The sequence below is a fragment of the Epinephelus moara genome, chromosome 7 (assembly GCF_006386435.1).
Source record: "Epinephelus moara isolate mb chromosome 7, YSFRI_EMoa_1.0, whole genome shotgun sequence".
Taxonomy (NCBI): domain Eukaryota; kingdom Metazoa; phylum Chordata; class Actinopteri; order Perciformes; family Serranidae; genus Epinephelus; species Epinephelus moara.
In genome coordinates this window covers 41,418,812-41,443,015 of record NC_065512.1, presented here as the reverse complement: position 1 = coordinate 41,443,015, position 24,204 = coordinate 41,418,812, and the positions used below count along the sequence as shown (strand labels likewise).

Here is a 24,204-nt window from a genome sequence, read left to right as displayed (position 1 = left end):
TGGCAATAGAGAAATCATGGGTTTTTGCAGTAACAAAAGATCATGGCATCCAAACCACATTTATTGGGGATCATTGACACAGTCAACCCTGTGATTACCACCCAAGACATCTATTGCAAAAACATTTCTGTGTCCTCTACCACCCCCTTTAGTGGTTTTGCCCTCTATAGAAACAGCATCCAGGTGTGTTCAAAATGGCCTGGAAGGGGTTAAAATCTTAAAATGAGAATATTAAATACAAATAGCAACAATAAAAAATTGCTAAATGACAGGTGGACATTTTTGTCCACTTGAAGGGTCATGGATGGGATAAAAATGCATTACAGGGTCAAATAATGGATTTTCATGCTGAAAGTTGGGATTTTCAAATTTGACCCAAAATTACCCCCCCTTGCCAAAAATCACCCCCCTGTGACCTTTTGTTGGACACTTCCTAGAAAATGGACATTTTTGTCCACTTGAAGGGTCATGGATGGGATAAAAATGCATTACAGGTTCAAATAACGGATTTTCGTGCTGAAAGTTGGGATTTTCAAATTTAACCCAAAATTACCCCCCCCCTTGCCAAAAATCAACCCCCTGTGACCTTTTGTTGGACACTTTCTAGAAAATGGACATTTTTGTCCACTTGAAGGGTCATGGATGGGATAAAAATGCATTACAGGGTCAAATAATGGATTTTCATGCTGAAAGTTGGGATTTTCAAATTTGACCCAAAATTACCCCCCCTTGCCAAAAATCACCCCCCTGTGACCTTTTGTTGGACACTTCCTAGAAAATGGACATTTTTGTCCACTTGAAGGGTCATGGATGGGATAAAAATGCATTACAGGTTCAAATAATGGATTTTCGTGCTGAAAGTTGGGATTTTCAAATTTAACCCAAAATTACCCCCCCTTGCCAAAAATCAACCCCCTGTGACTTTTTGTTGGACACTTCCTAGAAAGTGGACATTTTTGTCCACGAAGGGTCATGGATAGAATAAAAATGCATTACAGGGTCAAATAATGGATTTTCATGCTGAAAGTTGAGATTTTGAAATTTCACCCAGAATGACACCCGCATGCAAAATATCACCCCCCTGTGACCTTTCATTTGTCTGTGAGGGAGTTTTGAGTTTTGGAAATGGACAAAAATGTCCAGGGGTCACACAAGGGTTAAAGGATGGCTATTGACTCATCAAATCTGCACCCATGATTCATTGATCAGCCCTCTCATACAGTTCTCTACTGTAGCCCCTTGTCGAATCTACTGTATAACTGCTGCTAATATTGTTGTGCACTTTATATGTCGTTGATTGAACTGTTATTTATGGTATGTCTGTCTGTCTTTTAAATGTGAGGACTACGGATGGAAATTAGCTTCTAGCTAAATCCGGCATATTTACATGACGTCATGTATTTGTACCGATTGTTCATTAATATGCACTGTCCTCTTCAAATAAACAAATAAAGTAAAGTAATGAACCTGGGCTTGTAACTATAATCTAATTAGGCCTACTATTACTAATTAATTTCTCCTATTTTTGATAATCAAATTACAGTAATGTGTTACTAAATAACGAGTTACTGCTCAACACTGATTATAACTATTTAATAAAAAAGTACTATTTGGGTACAACAAAAAGTAAAAATAAAAAAAAGGTAATTGCAGCCTCTGCTCGGCAAATTAAACGGTCCTAAAACTGCGGTCCTCAAACTGCAGCCTCCATTATTGCAGCCTCCGCTTGGTAGGTGGTGCTGTGACGAAAATTGAAGGGTCCTAGAACTGCGGTCCTGAAACTGCGGTCCTGAGACTGGAGCCTCCGGTACTGCAGTTTTTCATTATTACATTGAATAGCAGATTATGCTGTTTATTTAAGTCCACATCCATACTTTTATAATACACACTCATACACTTAACTCTTAGCACCATGGCTGTATAAATACCTCAGTGTGGACAGCTTCAGAGGGCCATGCCACACTCCTTATGTTGAGTGCAGAATCCTGTACCTACATGTCTCTTTGGCTCTACCATATGATCACTTAAAATATAAAAAATATCAATACTATAGATATTATGCTTTCATATAAAAGACTGAGCCTAGCAATCAATAGGATCAATACCAAAACAGTGATTAGTTTCTCTCTTCTATGTCTTATCAATTTGTATTTCAAGAGTTAAACTGTCTGTCCAAACAATGTTCCGTTGTTGTGAACACATCTAGTGCTTTTGTGTTGTCTCAAACAACATATGCATTGCACATGCGAAGCACACGGCATTGTGCACCCTTACTAGTTTTAGGAAAACCAGAATTACCATCTTGCGGTTGTATACCTCCGTAAACTAGTCAAGTTTCTGTGAAACCATGGATGCTTCACACACATCTTCCCCCCAACAGCACAGAAGATCTATACAAATAGCACAATTTCAAGATAAGTGTCACCAATACAGTATCTGACCATATGTCTTCTCTTCTGTTCCTGACATATGATGGAGTAGTAGTATGAAGTAATGGCCAGATAAGGTTTTTTGCAGAACATTATGATGGCACAGTAAAGTTCACCTTTGACCTTTTGGATATAAAATGCAATTACTTCATCATTATATCCTATTAAACATTTTTTGAAGTTTTTTCATAATTAGTGTATGTATTCTTGAGTTACTCTGGAGCTCTAACTTAAAAGAAGGGAGGAGGAGGGAAATGCCTCAACATCTAGACCTCTGACACAGAGACAGAGTTCACTGGCAGAGTCTGTTCACAGAGGCTCACGCCTGGGATCCACTGGCGTTTTTTGTGTCCGCCGTGACACTTATGCCTATTCATTTCCTATGGATCGCGTCAAACCATTGCTGACGTCCCTGCAAAGCATTTTGGGTAGGCGGCGCGGCCGTTTGAGCAGCTCCGGCACGCCCAAAAGTTGACCGCGACTCAACTTTATGCAAATTAACCCGTCAGACGCGAGGACACTATCCAATGGGGAGCAAGCTCGGTGGTGGTCTGTCGTGACGTTTCGTTTACTTTCCCTCTATGGAACAACATGGCAATGGAAGATAAGCTAATCGTAGCAGTGGCGAGAGCTTTCCTATAGTAACCGCGTCCATCTGTATTTCCGCATATTTCTGGGCTCTGCCTCCAAAGCGTCCTTTTCAGGGTAGGCGTCGCATCCGGCAACGAATCTCTGTGACGCCAGTGGATCTGAGGCATCAGACAGGAATATCCAGGTAGGCCATATCAAAGTGAAATTAATGGTCTAGTTAAATCAGATCTTCAGCACTGGTTCATGTTTCCAAACTGTATTTGGTCATCATTAGCTATTACTTTAGCAGACTGATTATTCACCTCATAAATCACGACACACTGCTTTACCCTTAATGAAAGTACGTAAGCCACTTTTATTTATGTATCCTATCGATATTGGTATCGATATTGATATCAGCGATTCTGGCCCTGAATTACTTGGTATTGACTCAAAACCAAATTTTGTGGCATCGCCCACCCCTAACAGTAACGTCCGCACCGAGGAGTAATGAGGGACTGTTGCAGAATTTGTTGCATTAAAACTCAAGCAAGAATCAATATTTCACTGTTTCTCGTTGTCTTTAAAGTCATTCCTGCTGATGACGTCTAACAGTCCCATCTAACTGAAGCCTGCAAATCAACTCTTCTCCATGGCCTCTGCGTTTTTCAGCCTGTCCCTCTTCGTTCTATCTCTCCCCTGCTGTGGTGTCAGGCTGTTGGCTGCAGCTACTCCCTGCTGCCTCCAGTGGGCGCCCTTCTTCCAGAGTCCTGTTGTCTGCAATGATGCTGACCTGGTCGTAGATCTCCTCCGGTGGATGGGAGTTCTGCATGATTAAGTACAGTGACGAGTTGGGGGGTGCCAGTAGGTACTAGGGGGCAGAAAGGAAAGTGATTGAGGTTTTTGGTAAATACCTGGGTAAAGACTCTAACAGAAGGGAAAACACTTCCATGACTCTTGCTGCACACATGCATACAATGGAAATCCTTATTTCAGTTTTATGGACATGCAAGTAGATCCCATTTTGTTGCTTGCCACACACACCAAGACCTGACAGGGTATGATGATGAATTAAACATTACAGACAACCCTGTACACACAAATCCATGCAGACATATAAACATACAAACCTCTTCAAAGTGCTGAGGCAGCACATATTTTGGATGAAGACATTTTTTCCGATACACCACTGCAACCACCACCAGAGCCACCCCCGCTACCATAGCGACAAACATCCCAACAGCTACCACCCACGGAGCCTCTTCATCTGCAAAACAATGAGACCAAGAACAGCATGAGTAATAAGTACGTTTCTAATTTTAATGTATTTGTTGTCAAGCCCTGGAGCATTTTGATTGGAATCAGTCACTGCGAAAGTCAACACACATGCCAACTAGTGACGGTTTTGTCCACACCCACTTTCAGAGAATATCAAAATTGAAGATGCTTTGCATACTTAGCCTTTTTTTCAACTATTGATGAAATTCAACACCTCCTGCAAAGTGTTTTACATTCACCTCTAAGGACAGAGAGGGTTTGGACAAATTATTAGAAACACCACTGAATTTATTAATAATAATAATAATAATAATAAATCGGTTTTATATAGCGCTTTTCTAGGTACTCAAAGACGCTTTACAAAAGAATACGCACAGAAACAGGCACTCAAACAAAACACTCAAACAAAGGACACTCAAACAAAACAAACAAAGGGCAGGTAAACAACACTATAACAAAGGGACAACATATTAAGAGAAAGAGCGGGTGGAGGATGACGAGGGAGGATTTTCAGATGCTGTAGGTAATCCTGAAGAGATGGGATTTAAGCTGACTCTTGAATCAGGGGAGTGTATCAGAGTTCCGGATGGCCAGGGGCAGGGAGTTCCAGAGGGTAGGGGCGGTGATGGTGAATGCTCTGTCCCCCAGGGTGCGGTACTTGGTCTTGGTGGTGGGGGTGAGAAGGTTGGCATCGGCGGAGCGGAGGCGGCAAGTGGGGGAATGGCGATGGAGGAGATCGGTCAGGTATGAGGGTGCAAGGTTGTTTAGGGCTTTGTAGGTGGTGAGGAGGATCTTGAAGTTGATGCATTGTTTTATGGGAAGCCAGCGAAGTTGATGGAGGATGGGAATGATGTGTTCTCTGGAGGGGGAGTGAGTGAGCAATCGGGCAGCCGAGTTTTGAACATATTGCAGTTTATGAAGAACAGTGGTGAGGAGGCCATACAGGATGCTATTGCAATAGTTGAGTCTGGAGGTGATGAAGGCGTGGATGAGTGTTTCGGCGGCTGAGGAGGAGAGAGTGGGTAAAAGGCGGAGGTGGAAGAAAGATGTTTTGGTGACGTGGTTGATGTGTGATTTGAAGGAGAGTGTGGGGTCCATGATGATGCCGAGGTTTCTGACCAGGGGGGAGGGAGTGACAGAGTGACCATCGATGCAGAGTGAGAAGTCCTGGGAGGTGGGGAGGATGGATTTTGGGCCAAAGATGATAATTTCCGTTTTATTGCTGTTGAGTTTTAGGAAGTTGTGGTTCATCCAGGTTTTGATGTCGGTGAGACAGTCGGTGAGGGTAGAGAGAATGGCAGGAGTAATGGCTTTGGTGGTGATGTAAAGCTGGGTATCATCGGCATAACAGTGAAAGTGAAGACAGGTGTGAGACAGGGGTGGTGTGGGATTTGTGGTTGTTGATGGAGATGTAGGGGAATCTTTCAGACAGGTAGGAGGTGAACCAGGAGAGGGCGGAGTCAATGATGCCAATGGATTTCAGACGGCTGAGGAGGATGGAGCGATTGATGGTGTCGAAGGCAGCACTGAGGTCGAGGAGGAGGAGAATGGTGAGGGAGCCAGAGTCAGAGGAGAGTAAAAGGTCGTTTGTAACTTTTGCAGTCCACTTCAGCATCAGCACTAACTGTGGCCTCTGAAGGTGCCATCAAATTGAAAACAGTAAACAATAACAAAAAAATTAGAAGCCTCACTGATGTAGGACTTTATTAAACTGCTGCTATTCAGTATATGGCTCTGATGTTAAACAATAAAAATACATTTTCCAGCAAGTTCCACTTTTAAAGAGGACCTATTATGCTTTTCATTTTTGTGTCTTAAGACCCTTACACACTAAGCTGACAGTCGGCAGTTGGTCAACGTTGGGCCATCAGATAGCATCTGTGGTCTTCATCGCTGTGGTGTGTCCTGCACCGTTGGCCCTAGTTGGCAGAAGTTGGCTTTTTTTCCACTGATACAGCATGCTGAATTGGCACTGGCGACTGTAGAGCCCATCAGTGAGAGAAGTCACTCTGATTAGCAGTTCAGCTCAGCGCACAAGTAGCGAAAGGCATCAAACAACTGATGTCCAGTAGGGGTGGGAATCTCTAGGCACCTCACGATTCGATTCAATTCCGATTCTGAGGGCAACGATTTCGATTATAAAATGATTCTGGATTCTAAAACGAGCCAATAAGAAAATTTACACTAGATATTGAAAAAAATTATTGTAATAAAACTGGGAATACATATCCACTGCATACAAACTCTATTACTTACTGTGGTTGAGATGACTACACTCCACCAGTCTCATCCGGTCCATCCTCCTCATCCACAAATCTCAACGGGACTCTCCTGTCCCTTGTCGGCCTCCTCGACATTTCTCCTCCAGTATTTACAAAACTATAACTGACTATAACTATCTATGAACTATAAAAACACGGACTATTGCAAAAAAGATGAACGATGGCAAAACTACGAACTATGGTGAAAACACGATGAAAACACGGCAAAAACACTCAAAAACATGGCATAAAAAAACTCAGAAGCTCTCAAAAAACCACAAATACTATTATTTACAACACTAAATATTACTTAGTATTATTATTATTATTATTATTATTTTCTTATTAGAAAACGCCACTAAAACTCACCAAAACTCTGCTAAAACACCACTAAATCACTCCATCTTGCACTCTCATCAGCTGTCACTCTCCTCCTGCTGTGCTCACTTCCCTCCCCTCCTCCACAGGTAATGACATCTCTACCGTAATGTATATCACTGGAAAGCTCCGCTTCCCAGCTTTCAGAATCCGTTAGAATTACGTCGATAGCGTGAATGGTCGAGGAGTTACGGCAATTTTAAAAATAAATATAAAAATAAAATTAAAATTGATTATGAGTTTCCCACATCGACGCTCGCATCGCTCAAGACAGAATCTCGATGCATCTAAAAATCGATTTTTTTCCCCCACCCCTAATGTCCAGAGGGAGCGAGACCAAAATAAACTTGTTCCATAAAGTCAGATTATTTTTCAATAGTCATTGAGCTCTTTAGCAGAAACGATTCCTGATGGTTTGTGTTATAAATATGCTCTGCTCTTTCAACACTGGATTGTGCTAACTGGCTAACTAACATCGAGACAGTTACCCTTTTTGAATGACAAATACAGGCTACCACAATCTATTGGTATAGATAATTATTTCCTCTCATACAGGCGCAGACTGTACATGCCAGTTGCCCATCTGCTGTAGTCTTTGTGGTGTGCTCATGTGCAACTTTTTGGCATGGTGACGTTAGGTGATGCAGCAGGGGACCTTCATCGTCCCTAGTTCTCTGAAGTTGGTTTGATGTTTCTGGGCCCCAAAACTGACTTGACTTTTGAAGTGCATCATGTTCTGTAGAACAGGTTCTCCTTTAAAGAGTTTGGAGGCTGTTTCCAAAGTCACACTCTCACTCATTCACTTTTCCCTATACAATAGACACGGGCTACTTTACACTATAGTGGACTTCATCATTATGTGTCATCACTGATAGTTTTGGTGTTGTGTGGCTGTAACAGTCTCATCTATCAAATGTGACACATTCATAGACTATAAAATAATAGACGTCACTACTGTGACATCAGCCATTGATTTGTGGACTGACGCTTTGAAGCCTCGGGTTTTGCTGTAAAAAAAAAGTCACCTTCAGTATGGTACTTTTAATAGCTTATAGTGACCTTTATGAAACTTTATTAGTCATGTTCTTCTCAACTTAAACACAACATGTCAGGCACTTTTACGGACTAAAACTCTACTTGCAGGCTCTCATGTCTTCTGCATGCTACCATGATGTGCAGATCAAATCCTCTCAGGTGGCGGTGAAAGTGGAGATGGATATAAGGTTCTGTTTCATCCCTGCTGTACTTTTAGCACTGAATATTCCCCTTTGCGCATGCACGGTTTGAGTATGTATACCAACAATGTCACCCGTGACCCCTGGATGATGATGAAGAGACTGTATCTTCCGGTGACATCAGAGGATAATTTCCTTTTCATCTTCTCGCACGCAGGTTGCTCTTTGGAAGCAGTGAACTGCATCTCAAACTTATATCCCGTAGCTAGTAGTTCTGTGGCCATTGTCGGTCGGAGCAGCGGACGTTCGCCCTCCAGGAGCTGCGACGGCATTCGTTCCCTCTTCACAGGAGTTGTTTAACTACGCTTGATTCAGTGTGGAAGTGGTGCGTCTTTTTGCCGTAAGGCAGTGTTTCACTTCCCTCTCCGGACAAGGTATGTAACTCCTAAGATTTGTCGGTGAAAGTTGCGTTTGCACATCTTCCTGGCACTTGATTTACTCTGATTGAGTTAACGTTCTCTGTTTCTGGAGTTTTTTCTGCTGGAGGGTTGTGTTAGCGCTTCCCAGTTGCCAGAGTGTATAGCCTGTTGTTTATTTAGCGGTAGCATCCACACTAATGTTTATTTTGAGTCACAACTGGATATGAGTTTGTTATAATCAACCTCTGTTGGTGAAGGCTGCGTGGCGCTGCCTCCCCCCAGCATATGGTCTCAGCCAATCTCCACCTGGCTGGAACATTGAGTGGCTGGTCACCAAAATCCAGGAAACATGTGTTGTGAATGTTTACAAGCCCCCACCAACAGCGCTGACTGTATCATCACTTCCATCTGTGCCTGCTCCCGCCATCTATGCAGGTCACTTTGTTGCAACTCATAATGTAATAATGGCTCATAATGTAATAACTTAAATGTAATAAAAGTTCATAATGTAATAATCGGCTCATAATGTAATAAAATCATGAGTACATAACGTAATAACGGCTTTGCGCATAATGTAATAATGTAATAACCTATTACATTATGAGCCTTACTGGCGTCGCTCATAATGTAATAACAGTTCATAATGTAATAATGGCTCATATTGTGTGAAAACTGCTGCATTATCATCATTTTTACATCTTAAAGGTGCAAATAAAGCAAACGGCATGGGTTTTACATCTTAAAGGTGCAAATAAAGCAAACGGCATGGGTTTCAGCGCATAGTAAACTAAATTAGTAAAACCAAGAATTATTTAATCGCAATTGCATTCGTAATTGCATTCTCACATTGAGCCACTAGGTGGCTCAACTTTATACATCTAGGCTGACCAAACGTCCTCTTTTACCCGGACATGTCCACTTTTCACGTCCCGTCTGGGGCGTCCGGGGGTTTTTTATAAACTGATGATAATGTCCGGTTTTCTGTGTGTNGAGGCGGGTGGCTGGAGGTCCGAGACTTCCAGCGAGGGGAGAGGTAGGAACAAACAGTCAGTGTGTGTCTGTGTGTGTTATGTTCCGGTGTTGTCACGTAAATAACAGTGCCCAAGCAATAAACAGGACAGACAATAGGATTTTATTTATTTTTACACTACATTTTCACTGAAAGCCGACCGAATCCGACCCGAGCCCGAATACAATTTATAGCTAGGCTACATTTTTGACCAAACCCAGCCTGACCCGTTGGGTACCGTCGGGCTCGGATCGCCACACTCTAGTGTGTGTATGTGTCCCCTATTGGGTCCTATCTGAATTTCTGTCTTTGAGAGATATTATTTTGTAATATAACTGAATTTTCTATCCATACATATAAATTTTAAATATATTAAAATTATAAGGCATCTTTGAGTAAACTGCAAGTATCATTTAAGTAGGCTATGTCGTGGCCGGCCGAGTGTCCTCTTTTTTGGAAATCAAAATATGGTCACCCTATATACATCTCCGGTTTCAGGTCGTTGTTGCGGCATACGGCGAAGGCCAGGTGAGGGTTGGTGTAGGAGTTCCAGCGTGCAGAAAAGAAGCTTGGAGGCTCTTTTGGGTCACAGAGCAGCAGTGCTTCGGTGTTAGAAGCCCACTCACTCAGCACTTCACCATCCTGTGGTGTGTGGCAGTTGAAGGTGTGTTAGGTATTTTGGGCCTTTGAGAATGCCATGCTCACTTCCACTGTCTGATTGTTGCAGGTAAGCAGTTGGTGGAAAGTTTAAATATTATGACGGATGAAGACTGCTGCATAAGTATTAGTAGGTTATACAGAGTGGCAGAACGCAATAGTGGCCTTGCGTCCTGTATCAGGCAGTTCTTCAGCCAAAATGCCAGGTGGATTACAGCCTGGATCGTGACTAAACATATATCCTTTGGATGGGTCCATATTAAAGACATTCATTGGAAGAAGTAAAGTTTTCTTTTTAAAAAAAAATCCCATTCACTCGTTAAGCATTGATCTGAGTGAACACTGGCACAGTCACTGACAAATGGAGCCCCCTGGACTTGATTTTTGTTTTATTTATGCATATTGTTTAGTTAAATTTATTTGGACTTATGTTTTTACTTGGGTGTCCTGACAGGCTGTGTTTACATTTTAAGAACTTTTGAGCTGGTCCATTGTTATTACATGGTTCTAAAACGCTCTTCTCATTCTTGCACAAGTTCCAAAATAAAGTAAATTGAATGAATATGTTACGCTGCAATCATGTATTTAACTAAGTAGTAGGAAAACAATGCTTATTTAAAGTCTTTATTAAATTGGCATTAAGACCAACAATAAAATAACAGCAACATTTTGACTGAAAGGTCTTCACTAGGTTGTATGGAAGGAGAGAGTGTTCACTTACTTATTTGAAAAGACCAATCTTAAATGTATCTTTATTGTAGAAGTTATTGAGTCCTGCATTTATTGTAGCAATAGTAAACAAAGGAAATGCCCTTTTAAACTACATGAACTACAGTCCCCCTCCTTCTTCCCTAATCCACCCTCTTCTCCAGCCGGCTTTTGAGTTGGTTACTGTCGCGCCACCTATAAACAAATAACAGTCAAACACAAACACAGACCTCTGCCCTTAAGTGCACTCTCGTTGTCAGTGTGTGCAGTTTTGACCTAAAAATGATGATAATGCAACACTTTTCTCACAATATGAGCCATTATTACATTATGAGCTGTTACTACATTATGAGCGGCGCCAGTAAGGCTCATAATGTAATAAGTTATTACATTTTTACATTATGCACAAAGCTGTTATTACGTTATACGCTCATGATTTTATTACATTATGAGCCGATTATTACATTATGAACTGTTATTACATCTCTGTAATTACATTATGAGCCATTATTACATTATGAGTTGCTACAGACTTCAACTGCCAACACTCAGATTGGGGTTACAGCCACACACCACAGGATGGTAAGTGCTGAGTGAGTGGGCTTCTAACACCGAAGCACTGCTGCTCTTCGACCCAAAAGAGCCTCCAAGCTTCTTTTCTGCACGCTCGAACTCCTACACCAACCCTGACCTGGCCTTCACCGTATGCCGCAACAACGACCTGAAACCGGAGAGACGTGTCTTGGACAGGTTTCCTCATTCACATCACTGGCCATCCATCATCAAAGTACGATCGCTGGTACAGTCGGTAGCTGGCAAACCAGTCAGCAGATGGAACTTCAGGAAGGCGAACTGGCAGTCGTTTATGGCAGAAACGGAAAGAAGAACTGCTGGTCTCCCGGACCCAGAAGCAGCTGATGTGGACGCTGCATATGCCGCCTACTGTAAAGTCCTCCTAAGGGCAGCAAAGCACAACATCCCGCGTGGCTACAACAAGAACTACATCCCAGGATGGGATGAGGAGTGCAACAGCCTGCTGTGCCAACACCAGCAGGCAAGCTCCAGGGAAGAAATGAACACAACAGCAACAACCTTACTGCAGAAGCTGGATGACACCCGAAGGAACAGGTGGACTGAAGTGGTGGAATCTATTGACTTCACCCACTCAAGCCGAAAGGCGTGGCAGACCATCAACCAGCTCTCAGGGAGAAAAACAATGCCCCGCAGGTGCTCAGTGACAGCAGATGCCATTGCTTCCCAGCTCCTGAAAAATGGCCACTTCCCAGATGCAGACAAAAACTTCACAAGACTGACCTCATGTGAAGTATCCTCTCTCTCCAGGGCAGCCAGCACCGATGCCAACCTTTCAGGAGACTTCACAGCAGCTGAACTAAGTGCAGCAATCGACAAACTGAAGCCGGACAAGTCACCAGGTCGAGACAATATCCATCCAGAGTTTGTCATACACCAAAGCATAAGAGCATCTCGCTGGCTATGGTCGTTCTTCTCATCATGCTTCAGGAGGTCCAAGATCCCAAAGACCTGGCGCCGTGCTTCCGTCATAGCCTTGCCAAAGCCGAATAAACCCGCCGAAGACCCGAAGTCCTACAGGCCCATTTCACTGCTATGTGTCCCATATAAGGTCCTGGAAAGGCTGATCCACAGCCGCATCGAGCCAGTGGTGGACCCACAACTCCCACTGGAACAAGCTGGCTTCCGCCGAGGCAGGTCAACAGTGGATCAGGTAACGCTACTCACTCAGGACATCGAAGACAGCGATCAGGTAACGCTACTCACTCAGGACATCGAAGACAGCTTTCAGGATGACGAGAAAGCTGGAGTATTCCTGGACCTGACAGCCGCCTACGACACTGTCTGGCACCGTGGTCTACATCTGAAACTGTTAAGGACAATCCCGGACCGGCACATGGTGAGGTTCATCATGGAGATGCTATCGAACCGTAGCTTCATCCCACAGACCAGCGATGGCCAGACCAGCAGGCTCCAAAGGTTGAAGAACGGGGTCCCACAAGGCTCCGTCCTCTCACCAATGTTGTTCAAAATCTACATTCACGACCTGCCGGATACAACATCTAGCAAGTACGGCTATGTGGACGACTTGGCCATCATGCTTAGACAGCCAACATGGAAGGCGATGGAAGATGGTCTCAACCCAGATATGGGCATCCTGGCAGACTACCTCCAGAAGTGGCACCTTCAGCTCAGCGTGGGTAAGACAGTGTTGGCAGCTTACCACCTCAACAATCGGGAAGCAAGAAGGGAACTGGTCGTGTATGTTGGCAACAACCACCTGGAGTTCCAACAAGCCCCCAAGTATCTCGGCGTATGCTTGGACCGGACATTGTCCTGCAAGCAACACCTGAATGAAGTGAAGGCCAAGGTTACAGCTAGGGTCTCGCTCATCCGCCGCCTGGCGGGTTCGACTTGGGGAGCTTCCCCCCAGACCCTACGCATATCCACACAAGCCCTGGTCCTACCCGTAGCCGAATACTGTGCCCCTGCCTGGAGCAGAAGCCCACACGTGAATAAGGTAGACACTGCCATCAACAGCGTTGTCTGAAACCCACCCCCGTGTCTCACCTGCCAGTCCTCGCTGGAATTGCTCCGGCCAGTCTCCGACGGGATGCGGCTACCCTCGCCCTGGCAAGAAAAGCCCAGAAGTACGACTGGCACATCCTGCACAAAGCCACAACAACACCGGCGCCACCATGCAGGCTCAAGTCTCGCCATCCCTACAACAAGGTGGCACAGAGCTGCTACAGTCTATTCCTGAGGACTTGTCCATAGACGCCTGGCTGGCAGCATCCTGGAAACTGACTTGGGAGACAGCTGGGCCCTTCCGCATCCACTGATACATCCAGGACCCAGGTGGTGGTGTAAAAGGAGAAGACCTACCTCGCCATCTATGGACCTCGCTGAACCGTCTACGCACTGGGGTCGGCCGCTTCAAGTCATCTCTGAAGAAGTGGGGCCTTTTGGACAGTGCGGCATGCGAGTGTGGCGAGTCTGAACAGAATGCCGAGCACATAATCACCGGCTGCCCCCTATACAGCCCACCCTCAGAATCTGGCCTCTTCAACTTAGGACCGGAGACGAGGGCGTGGTTGCACGACATGGAGTTGGCCATCTGATGATACACGAAAGAAAGAAAGAATGGTCTCATTTTGTTACCTACAGCGTCAGGGCTCTGATTAGTTATCTGTTTTTTCTTTTTAGTGGATAAGCTGACGCTGTTGGAGGGAAGCATTGTTTTGTTCTTTGGTTAACACGAGTGTCTGTGCTCCAGTTAACTGTATTGTTTTTTGCAAGTAGTGCTTTTGCCTTTTGACAAGCCTTTGCTGGTGAAAGCTAGAGTTAGTGCTCCTTGTTCCCAGCATACGGTGAATATATCTATATATCTATATAGCTATATCCATATCTGTATATACACGATTTACAGCAGTCAATTTTCTGTGGTTGTGTTGTTTATTAAGCCTCTGCTGGTATAGGCAGCGTACGCGCTTCCTCCCTCCAGCATACGGTCTCTGTACTCCAGATTACCAGCTAACTGCAGCGTTCACGCTCAGGTTATCCGCAGTGTTTTTCTCTACACTCTCTTGGGATTTCGCCTCTGCTGATATAGGCAGCGTATGCGCTCCCTCCCTCCAGCATACGGTTTCTATACTCCAGCTAACCGCAGCGTTCGCGCTCAGGTTATCTGCAACTTGGACAGGTGCGCATTAGCCGGTGTGGTAGTGTTCCTCCAGTGCCACCATGATGGATAACTCCCATTACTGCACTTCCTGTGGGGCTCTTCTGCAGCCAGATGATGGCCATGGTCTCTGCCCTACGTGCCTTGCACCTGAAGGAGGCACTCTCTGAAAATCCTTGTATGAACTGCAGCTACATGCCCCGGGCAGTGAGGGCTGCCAGACTGGCAGAGCTGGAACACCCAGAGGGTGAAGGTGACCTCCCACCATCAGGCCAATTGTTTCCACCCCAACATCGACCCTCTAAGCATCGGGCTGAGGCCACTGCAGCTGCGCCCTCCAGAAAAAAGACAAAGTCTGGCCACGGCAGACTTTCATCAAAGGTGGATCAGCTGTCTGCTGAGTTAGCTCAGATAAGGTCCATTCTAAGGGCCCGCAAGCCTGCTGTCCCTTCGGAGGAGGATGAGGTGCTCACTCCTCCAATGCCAGAACTGGTTCCAGAGGATGATGCGCTCTCCCTGGCAGCTTCGGCTGCTCACTTCCGTCATTATGGGGAAGATACAGGGGATGGGGTCTCCCAGGCCTCAGAGCCGGGCTCCCACTCCTCAGCGCAGAGTTCACTGGCTGAGAGGGAAGACAGCTCCATGCGTGATATCATGCGCATGGCCCTAGATCGCCTACACACGGACATACCACAGCAGGCAGACTCAGCTCCTGCAAGTGCCTTCTTCAGGCGCAGGCCGGCCTCCACTGCCTTTGCTGTTCCCCACTCTGAGGCTTACCTGAAGGAATTGCAGGCCTGTTGGAGAGACACTAGAGCTTGCTCCCCTCTCTCTGCTGATGGTCGAACCCTGGCAGCTATGCACGACGCAGCAAGAGGGGGCCTGGATCGCATGCCGGCTATCGAGCCTACCATCACATCCCTCACGTATAATTTAAACTCGTCACCAAGTCTGGCTTTCACAATCGAATTTGACGGAAGCGTCTAGGAGAACTCTCCATAGTCTCCCTGTGGAGCCAGGAGAGACATGTGGTCGAGCGGCGCAGGAACCTGGAGCGAACCATCCAGGCTGGACAGACCAGGCAGCAGCTTGCAGGTCTTCGATGTATGCCTCCCCCCAACAGGCCTAGGCCTCGGGACAGGCTGTCGGGTATTTCTCCCATCAGCAGCTCAATTACTGGGCTACTCACCCTTCAGACCCGTGGGTGGTTGCCACCTTAGCCCACGGGTACAAGCTTCAATTCCGACGCCGGCCCCCTACATCCAGCTGGGTCAGAATGACCATCATCAGCGACCCGGCAAAAGCCCTGGCGCCATCAAGGCTGTAGATCCCCGTCACACCCCAAGGGTTCTCCTCAACATACTTTCTCGTGTCAAAAAAGACTGGCGGATTTCTTCTAGTCTTAGATTTGAGAGGACTGAACAGGTTTATGAAGGTCATGCCATTCCACATGTTGACCACAGCAAATGTTCTGGGAACTGTTGCCCAGGTAGAATGGTTAACGTCCATAGACCTGAAGGACGCTTATTTGCATGTTCCCATTGCCCATCAACACCGGCATTTTCTGCGTTTTGCCTATCGAGGCCGCCACTGGCAGTTCAGGGTGCTACCATTCGGGCTCTCCCTCTCCCCAAGGATGTTCACAAGATGTGTGGCAGTGGCCCTTGCGCCTCTGCAGGCATGAAGGTTCTTCCGTACTTAGACGATTGGCTGATCTGTGCCCCATCCCGGATTGTTCCAAGATACAGAGCGTCTCCTGTCCCACGTGGCTCACCTAGGACTCAAAGTAAATATGGAGAGGAGTTGTCTGGAACCATCTCAGACCACAATTTTCATTGGTGTTGAATTGCACACTGTAACTTTGACAGCTTGTCCGTCCCCCCACGGTGTGGCTGACATCCTACACCTTCTTCCCCTATTCCAAAGGGGACATCTGTTGCCCTTGGTCACATTTCTTCATCTTTTGGGCAAACTAACATCCGTTTCAGCTGTTGTTCCGCTGGGCTTGCTATCGCTGCGCCCTCTGCAGAGGTGGTTGAACAGCTTCCACTTGGATGCCAGGCGGCACAGGAAGCTCAGAGTGTCGCAGCAGTGTCTCCTCACCTTGGCCCCGTGGAGGGACAGGGCCTACATGACAAGGGGTGTCCCTATGGGCTCCATTCCATCTCGCAGGGAGACTGTCACTACAGATGCCTGCACCTCGGGATGGGTGCAGTGTGGCAGAGCAGGGCGGCTCACGGACGCGGTCTGTGGACGACCGCACCGAACACATCAATGTGCTGGAGTTGCGAGTGGTGCACCTAGCTCTCAAGCACTTCCTGCCGTACCTGAGAGGCAAGCATGTCCTCATACGGTCAGACAACACCTCAACTGTATATCATATCAACCATCAGGGTGGGGCCAAGTCTGCACAGCTGCTGCAGGTGTCACAGGATCTCCTGACCTGGGCAGCCCCCCGCTTGATCAGTCTACGGGCAATATATCTACGGGGAGAGCAGAACCACCTTGCAGACTTCCTCTCCCGTCAAAGGCCTCCATCAGGGGAGTGGCGCCTCCCCCTGGAGGTGGTGCACACCATCTGGAGCCTCTTTGGCAGAGCAGAGGTGGGCGTCAACCCACTGCCCTCTGTGGTTCTCCTTGGCAGAGACGACCAGCCCTCTAGGCCAGGATGCTCTGGCTCATCATTGGCCAGAGGGTCTTCTCTATGCCTTCCCACCACTTCCTCTGATTCAGCCAGTACTTCAGAGAGTTCTTCAGCCCCCTTCTGGCCGGGGAGGACATGGTTTCCTCTGCTGCACCGACTCTGTCGCGGCGTGCCGTGGCGCCTCCCCAACAGGAGAGATCTCCTGTCCCAGCTAGGGGGTTGGATCTGGCAACTGTGTGTGGCTGCTGGAGGGCCCGAACTGCTGCTGAGCAGCTGTGTGGACCCCGTCAGGCATACCATAATGAATGCCAGAGTGCCATCCACTCGTTTGCAGTTCAACAACAGATGGACGCTATTTTCCAACTGGTGTATGGGTCGGAGTGAAGACCCAATGCATTGTTCTGTGCCTACAATTCTTGAATTCTTGCAGTTCCTCCTAGACAATGGCCGCTTTCCTTCTACTCTGAAGGTGTATGTGGCGGCCATATCGTGTCGACATGCTAGGGTCGACAACGGCACAGTGGGGAGCCACAATCTGGTGTCCCTCTTCTTGAAGGGGGCTCGGAGGGTGCTTCCTCCAAGAGCCAGGAGACCCCCAGCATGAGATCTTCCCCTGGTGCTGGATGCACTATGCAGGCCTCCCTTTGAACCCTTGGCACAGGCAGAGCTGAAGTGGGTGTCATATAAGGCCGCATTCCTCCTTGCCATTCCCTCGGCGAAGCGTGTCAGTGAGCTGCATGCTCTGTCAGTGACTCATGTCTGAAATGGAACTCAGATGGATCAGGGGTCACTCTGTGGCCGAACCCAGCGTTCCTCCCTAAGGTGCTGTCACGCTTGCACCTCAACCAGCCTATAAGGCTTGCATGGTTTGACCCTCCGACAGGAGAGAGGGGTGACAAGTCGGAACTGTTGTGCCCAGTGCGGGCCCTAAGAATATATACTGTAGCTACCACGGGCATTCGACGGTCAGAACAGCTCTTCCTCTGCTATGGTGGCCCTAGCAAGGGTTGCGCTATCTCCAAACAGCATCTGTCACACTGGATTGTGGATGTCATCCGCGATGCATATGGGGCAAATAACCATCCCCTGCCATCCGGTGTGAGGTGCCACTCTACCACGAGTGTCTCCACATCTTGGGCGGCCTTGAGAGGAGTATCCCTGGAGGACAGTTGTGCCGCTGCCTCATGGGCATCGCCAGACACTTTCTCCAGGTTCTACGGGGTGAATGTTGCCACTCCCCATCCACTGGGTGTGGTCCTCTCACCAGAATCCTCTGATTCTACTCACTGAGGTTCGTAATCTGGATTCCTCGTGACTTTGCTGGTATAAGTCATTTAGTGCTTACAGCACCGCCTCTGGGATGAAATAGAACAAAAGTTACGAATGTAACTACGGTCTATGAATCCCGAATGACCGCCAGAGCACTCAGAATCCTCGTGTTCTCGCAAGAAGATTTTGTAGGAAATTATCCTCTGATGTCACCGGAAGATATAGTCTCTTTCGGGTCATCCAGGGGTCATAGGTGACATTGTTGGTATACATACTCGAACTGCGCATGCGCAAAGGGGAATATTCAGTGCTTAAAGCACCGCCTCTGGCGGTCATTTGGGATTCATAGAACCGTAGTTACATTCGTAACTTTCGTTTTATGGCCGGCCACCTGATGTGCTTTTACAAATAAACGAATAAATAAAAATCCAGCAAAGACACTTACCGATGGTGGTGCTCTCACAAACAGCTTTGCTGGGCTGGCTGGGGTTGTGGTTGCTCCCTGTGTTGATTTGGACTTGGACGCAGTACTTGGTCCAGGGGTCCAGGTCACTAAGAACCACCCGGTTTTGCTGCACGTTGCTAATGTTTCTGGCCTGTAACAGGAACAGAGAAGAAGAGGTCAGGTATGGAAATAAAACTAGAATCACCCCCTTATGGTTACATGCCTCTGTAAAATTGTCAAGTTGCAGTTACAGTTTACGTCCATGTCTGTGAAAACATGGATGCAAACATCTTCCCCCTGGGAAGACAATCTATACAATCAGTACAGTTTCAAGATAGGAGTCACCAATTCAGTATTTGACAAAATGTTTCCCCTTCTGTTCCTGAGTCATGACATTATAATGTCACAGTGAAGTTGACCTTTGACCTTTGGATAAACAATGTTATTAAATCCCTCATGGTGTTCTTGATTTCTCCAAAATCTAATCAGTTCATCATTGAGTCCCGGTCCAAGTGAATGTTTGTGCCAATTTTGACGTTATTTCCTTAGGGCATTCCTGAGATATTGCATTCACAAGAATGGGACGGATGGACAACCTGAAAACATGGTGCTTCTGGCCACGGCTGTCGCCGGCATGGAGGCATAAAAATAAATAAAATACATCACAGCACAGTGACATACAGGACATGGCAAAGATCAATATTATTTGAAACAACAGTATCATATTATGGTAAATGGACCTGCATTTGTATAGCGCCTTTCTAGTCATCTAGTGACCACTCAAAGCGCTTTTTACACTACGAGTCACGTTCACCCATTCACACACACATTCATACACTGGTGGCCGAGGCTACCATACAAGGTGCCACCTGCTACTCAGTTTTTTTTTAACACACTCACACACCGATGGAACAGCCATCGGGAGCAATTTGGGGTTCAGTATCTTGCTCAAGGATACTTCGACATGCAGCCTGGGAGCCCGGGATTGAACCGCTGATCTTTCGATTGGTGGACGACCCGCTCTACCTCTGAGCCACAGCCGCCACCATGGCATTGTAATGTTACGGCATTGTAAAAATTATTGTTCCATAGGGAGTGTTTTGAACAGATATCAAAAGCACATTTATGTCCAGATTTCACAAATAATACACAAAAGACTACAAAAAGGCCAAATAATGCATCTACTGTCTATTCATCATTTGGACAATATCTTGACAAATACTAGATGCATTACCATGACATTTGGTACAGATAAGCTAATGTTGGGAACTTTTTTAGTTTTATATTAACTTGGCAAATTCAAACTGTTTGTATGTTATTCATATGGCACAGCATTATTTATGTCATTCATAAGCACCTTGACACTGAGCACAGATGTTTTTTGTCATGGATGGTCAAGTGAGAAATCAGATCCCCAAACCTAATGGTTAATAATACTTTGTTGATGAACCACAATGTGTGAGATCCACACTGATATAAAGAGCACTTAGAGCAATGCATCCAACCTTTTCCTTCTGTCCATCTTTCCAGTAGGTGATGTTGTAGGTGGCCAAGTTGTAAACATTCCTGAGTGCAGAGATCTTGAACAGTGGATCTTTAATGCTGACTTCCACAACACCCCCATTCGAGAGGAGAGAGACACTGGGTGGGCCGATGATGGCTGAGGAATGGACAGAGAACAGTTAACAAAGCGTAAGCCTTCAGATAAAAGTAGATGGAGGTTCTGGCATGTCCTCAGTAAAGACGAAAAGGTTTATGACTTAATTAGAAAATGATATAGTTGGGGCGTCGGTAGCTTAGTGGTGGAGCAGGCGCCCCATGTACAAGGCTGTTGCCGCAGCGGCCCAGGTTCGACTCCAGCCTGTGGCCCTTTGCTGCATGTCACTCCCTCTCTCTCTCCCCCCTCTACGCTTGTCTGTCCTGTCAAATAAAGGCTAGAAATGCCCCAAAAAATACCTTTAAGAAGAAAGAAAATGATATAGTTATATTTAAGTCTTTAGTCATTTTTTTGTCGTCCCTTGTAACAAATGTTTTCCTGTTAACTCACACACATTAAAGAGTGCCACAATTGTCCCTGTGCCCAAAAAAGCCAACCCTGACTGTCTAAATGACTTTCACCCTGTAGCCCTCACCCAAGTAGCAATGAAGTGCTTTGAGCGGCTTGTCATGGAGCACATTAAAGCACGACTCCCTGTCAGCTTAGACCCTCTGCACTTTGCTTATATGGCAAACTGGTCTATGGAGGAACCATACCTTGACTCATCTGGAGGCTAAGAACACCTATGCCAGGATTCTACTCATCGACCTACTCATCGTTATATAAACTCATTAATCAATATGGAAAAATAATCAAAGTGTATCCATACCGACAGTGGAGGAGGGTAACCAAATCCAATGTCCTAAATTAAAAGAGTTGAAATATATTGCCATAATTATTTCTATATCATGCTATACTTCAGAGGGAGATATACTACGTGCATTGTAACACATTTTTGGTGTGCTATAGGAACCTTAAAGCTTAGATGAGTGTATTCAAATTTAGTTGAACTAAAACAATAATACTAGATACTTGCATTGATCCAAGTGTGCAGATTCTCTTTTCTACACAACTAAAACAATAATAAATAAATAAATAAATAAGTAAATAGATGAAAAAGAAATACATTTTTGGAAAAATAATTATAATAGTTCTGCTCCCTTCCACAGAACTTCCTCTTCTCTTCTCTGCTCCAACCGTGGAGCAGTGCTCTTCTTGCCCCAGCTGTTGAACAGCTAACACCTCTTCCCGTTTGGGCCTGGACAGCAGAGGCCCGAACCCCTGCTCCATAGCCCAAACCACTAAAGGGAGGGCAACTGACTACAGACTCTCTGGCAAACACAAGGTTTGCAAACCAGCTTTCCAGCAACAAGGAACTAAGTGAGTTAGCACCCAGCGTCTAACTCTGCAAGGACCCCGAGCGACCAGCTTCCTCGGATCAGAACCTTTGGAACAAAGGACCCAACAAAGACTGCAGCTGGAGCCATCTTCCCAGCCTTCTTCTGCCGGCTAACAAAGCAGCACCACTGAGTGACTCTTTCCTCCATCCATTCAAGGATCGGTAATGTAACAACTGGGCATAGCTTATCACAGCTTTACAGGCTAAGCAAGACTGTTTGACTTGTTGTATGTGATTTGATGCTATTTACTGAGTATTGTTGTGATAGATTGCAGTTAGGTCATTGATTAGTTGGCTTCGCCAAAGCTAAGTGTTTAGTTTGCTAATACTGTTCACAAATAGATTCTTGCATGCAACTAACAATCTCTGCACTAATTCAGACTGTTTGCAACACACGTCACATTGACACAGACTCATTAACAAACAGGCTTTCAACAGAGCTACATCCAAACAGGCATCTCCAAGTTCCCGCTTCTTTTCCTTTGTCTTTGTCCTGACCACACGGTCAGACAAATACCTCGACCGGAAGCCAGCGTTGATTCTGCCATTTTGGTAGTTCTCTGTTGTCAGCCATTTTGTTTTGTAGGCCAAACGCCTCCTTGNGTTAATTAAGTCACATTATTTAACATAATTATTAATTATTAATAATAATTATTAATTATTTCCGAAAGCCAATTTAACCCCAACATATTTGGTGCCTCCGTGTGAAGCCTAAGATGTTGACCCCAACATATTTGGTGCCACCGTGTCAGGTAAATATATGTTGATTCCCAACATATTTGGTGCCACCGTGTGAGGTAAATATATGTTGATTCCCAACATATTTGGTGCCATCGTGAGAGGTAAATATACGTTGATTCCCAACACCAGAGACTGACAGATAACCAGAAACTCCCAGATAGGAAGGAGTTAGCTTACAACAAAGCTACACGGGGCAAAACAGGGAAAGGAAAGAGGCCAGTCGGACCGCAGGATGTCACCGGCTGAAGCAGTGATGAGAGCCCACCCAGATTGCAAAAAAGATTCAAAATTGTATGAGAAAACAGAGCAAAAGAACAACAACAAGTCATCAATGACAAAAAGACGGCACTTTCAATGAGGAATGCCGCATTAAAGTGGAAAACTATGGCGCTTTATCCCTATCTTTATTCAAGAGAGTGGTCTATCAGTTTGAGAGCATTATTTATTGATTTCACGCTCAAAAACCTTGCTCTCGGACTCAAATAGCCTCTGCTTGCGCTTGGATCTACTCTGTTTCTGCTCAAACTGTGTGCTCGCACTCAGATACCATGTTGCTCGCACTCAGATACAATGTTGCTAGCACAGATTTCCTGCTTGAGCTTCGGCTTTTCTCCTCGCACTCAAACTGTTTCTGTGCGCTCGCGGAATTTCTGCTCTCAGATTTCTGCTTTGCGCTTGGATTTTGTTGTGTAACAACCCTGTCAAAATCCCCCAACCAATAGAATGCCAGATTTACTGTTGACCAATGAAATGATCCCTGCCTCCTTGTGGGCGCACTCACTTTAGTATGAGAGCGTCCCGTCCGGGCGGGTACTCTTTAACCGGGTTCATCCACCTCTTCCCCTGTCGGGAGTTATTTTTCAACAGTCACCGGCTCACTATACATTATCCCTTATACATATATATATATATATATATATATATTATCTTTAAGCAATATCTCACGAGAGGGAGTGACGTTGTACTGTATAACGTCACGACCTCGAGTGTGATATTGCTTTTATACAACAGTTCAACAACAGCTTAAACAGCAATGCTGAGTAAGGAAATGTTAACAAAAGGTGATGAAATAAATTATTTAAGTATGTTATGTAGCTCCGCGAAAAAAAACTGTTTCCCCGGTCTGTTGCCAGGCAACGCAGCACACACGGCAGGAACTCACAAGCTACTTTGTATTTACATTGATCTGCAACTGTCTAACTTCGACCAGTTCGGCTGATGAAACGTTGGCAAACCTGGATGTTGGCACGGATTCAAACACACCTGGAGGTCTGCATTGAAGACTCCTGGCTTTCCTTTTCCTCGTCCTCTCCTGACGACCACTCATAATTTAATTCAAATGTAATTTGGGGGAAAATATCCATCTTCTTGGTGTAACGCTATAGTGTTGGTTTGCGTCAATGTAGCAAGTGTGACAGCTGGTTAATTAACGGTTGTATTTATATTTATAACACCTGTGAGCAGAGTGATTTTACTGTTACAAGTCCCAGTGATGTTATACTCTATATCAGCACTCACGGAATGCCTCTCGTCCAATCAAATTACTCGGTCAGAACTAACTGTTGTATAATAC

The 24,204-nt window shown here is 45.6% G+C and overlaps 1 protein-coding gene across 1 annotated transcript; it reads right to left on the bottom strand.

Moving 5' to 3' along the window:
- Positions 1-40: 40 nt before the first annotated feature.
- LOC126392678 (interleukin-10 receptor subunit beta-like) lies at positions 41-21,781 on the bottom strand. The gene is made up of 5 exons (XM_050048224.1): positions 21,689-21,781; positions 20,460-20,624; positions 18,955-19,105; positions 4,130-4,266; positions 41-3,870 (listed from the first exon to the last, which is right to left on the bottom strand). Exons 1-5 carry the CDS (start codon positions 21,779-21,781, stop codon positions 3,688-3,690), a joined length of 729 nt encoding a protein of 242 aa, XP_049904181.1. The 3' UTR covers positions 41-3,687.
- Between the last annotated feature and the right edge of the window lie 2,423 nt (positions 21,782-24,204).

Bases quoted from the DNA above. Each gene is read 5' to 3' on its own strand.
- LOC126392678 (XM_050048224.1), bottom strand. From the start codon at position 21,781: ATGGAGCAGGGGTTCGGGCCTCTGCTGTCCAGGCCCAAACGGGAAGAG. The intron at 19,106-20,459 runs GTTGGATGCATT...TTCCTGTTACAG, and splicing joins AAGATGGACAGAAGGAAAAG to GCCAGAAACATTAGCAACGT. The intron at 3,871-4,129 runs GTTTGTATGTTT...TCTGCCCCCTAG, and splicing joins TGCCTCAGCACTTTGAAGAG to TACCTACTGGCACCCCCCAA.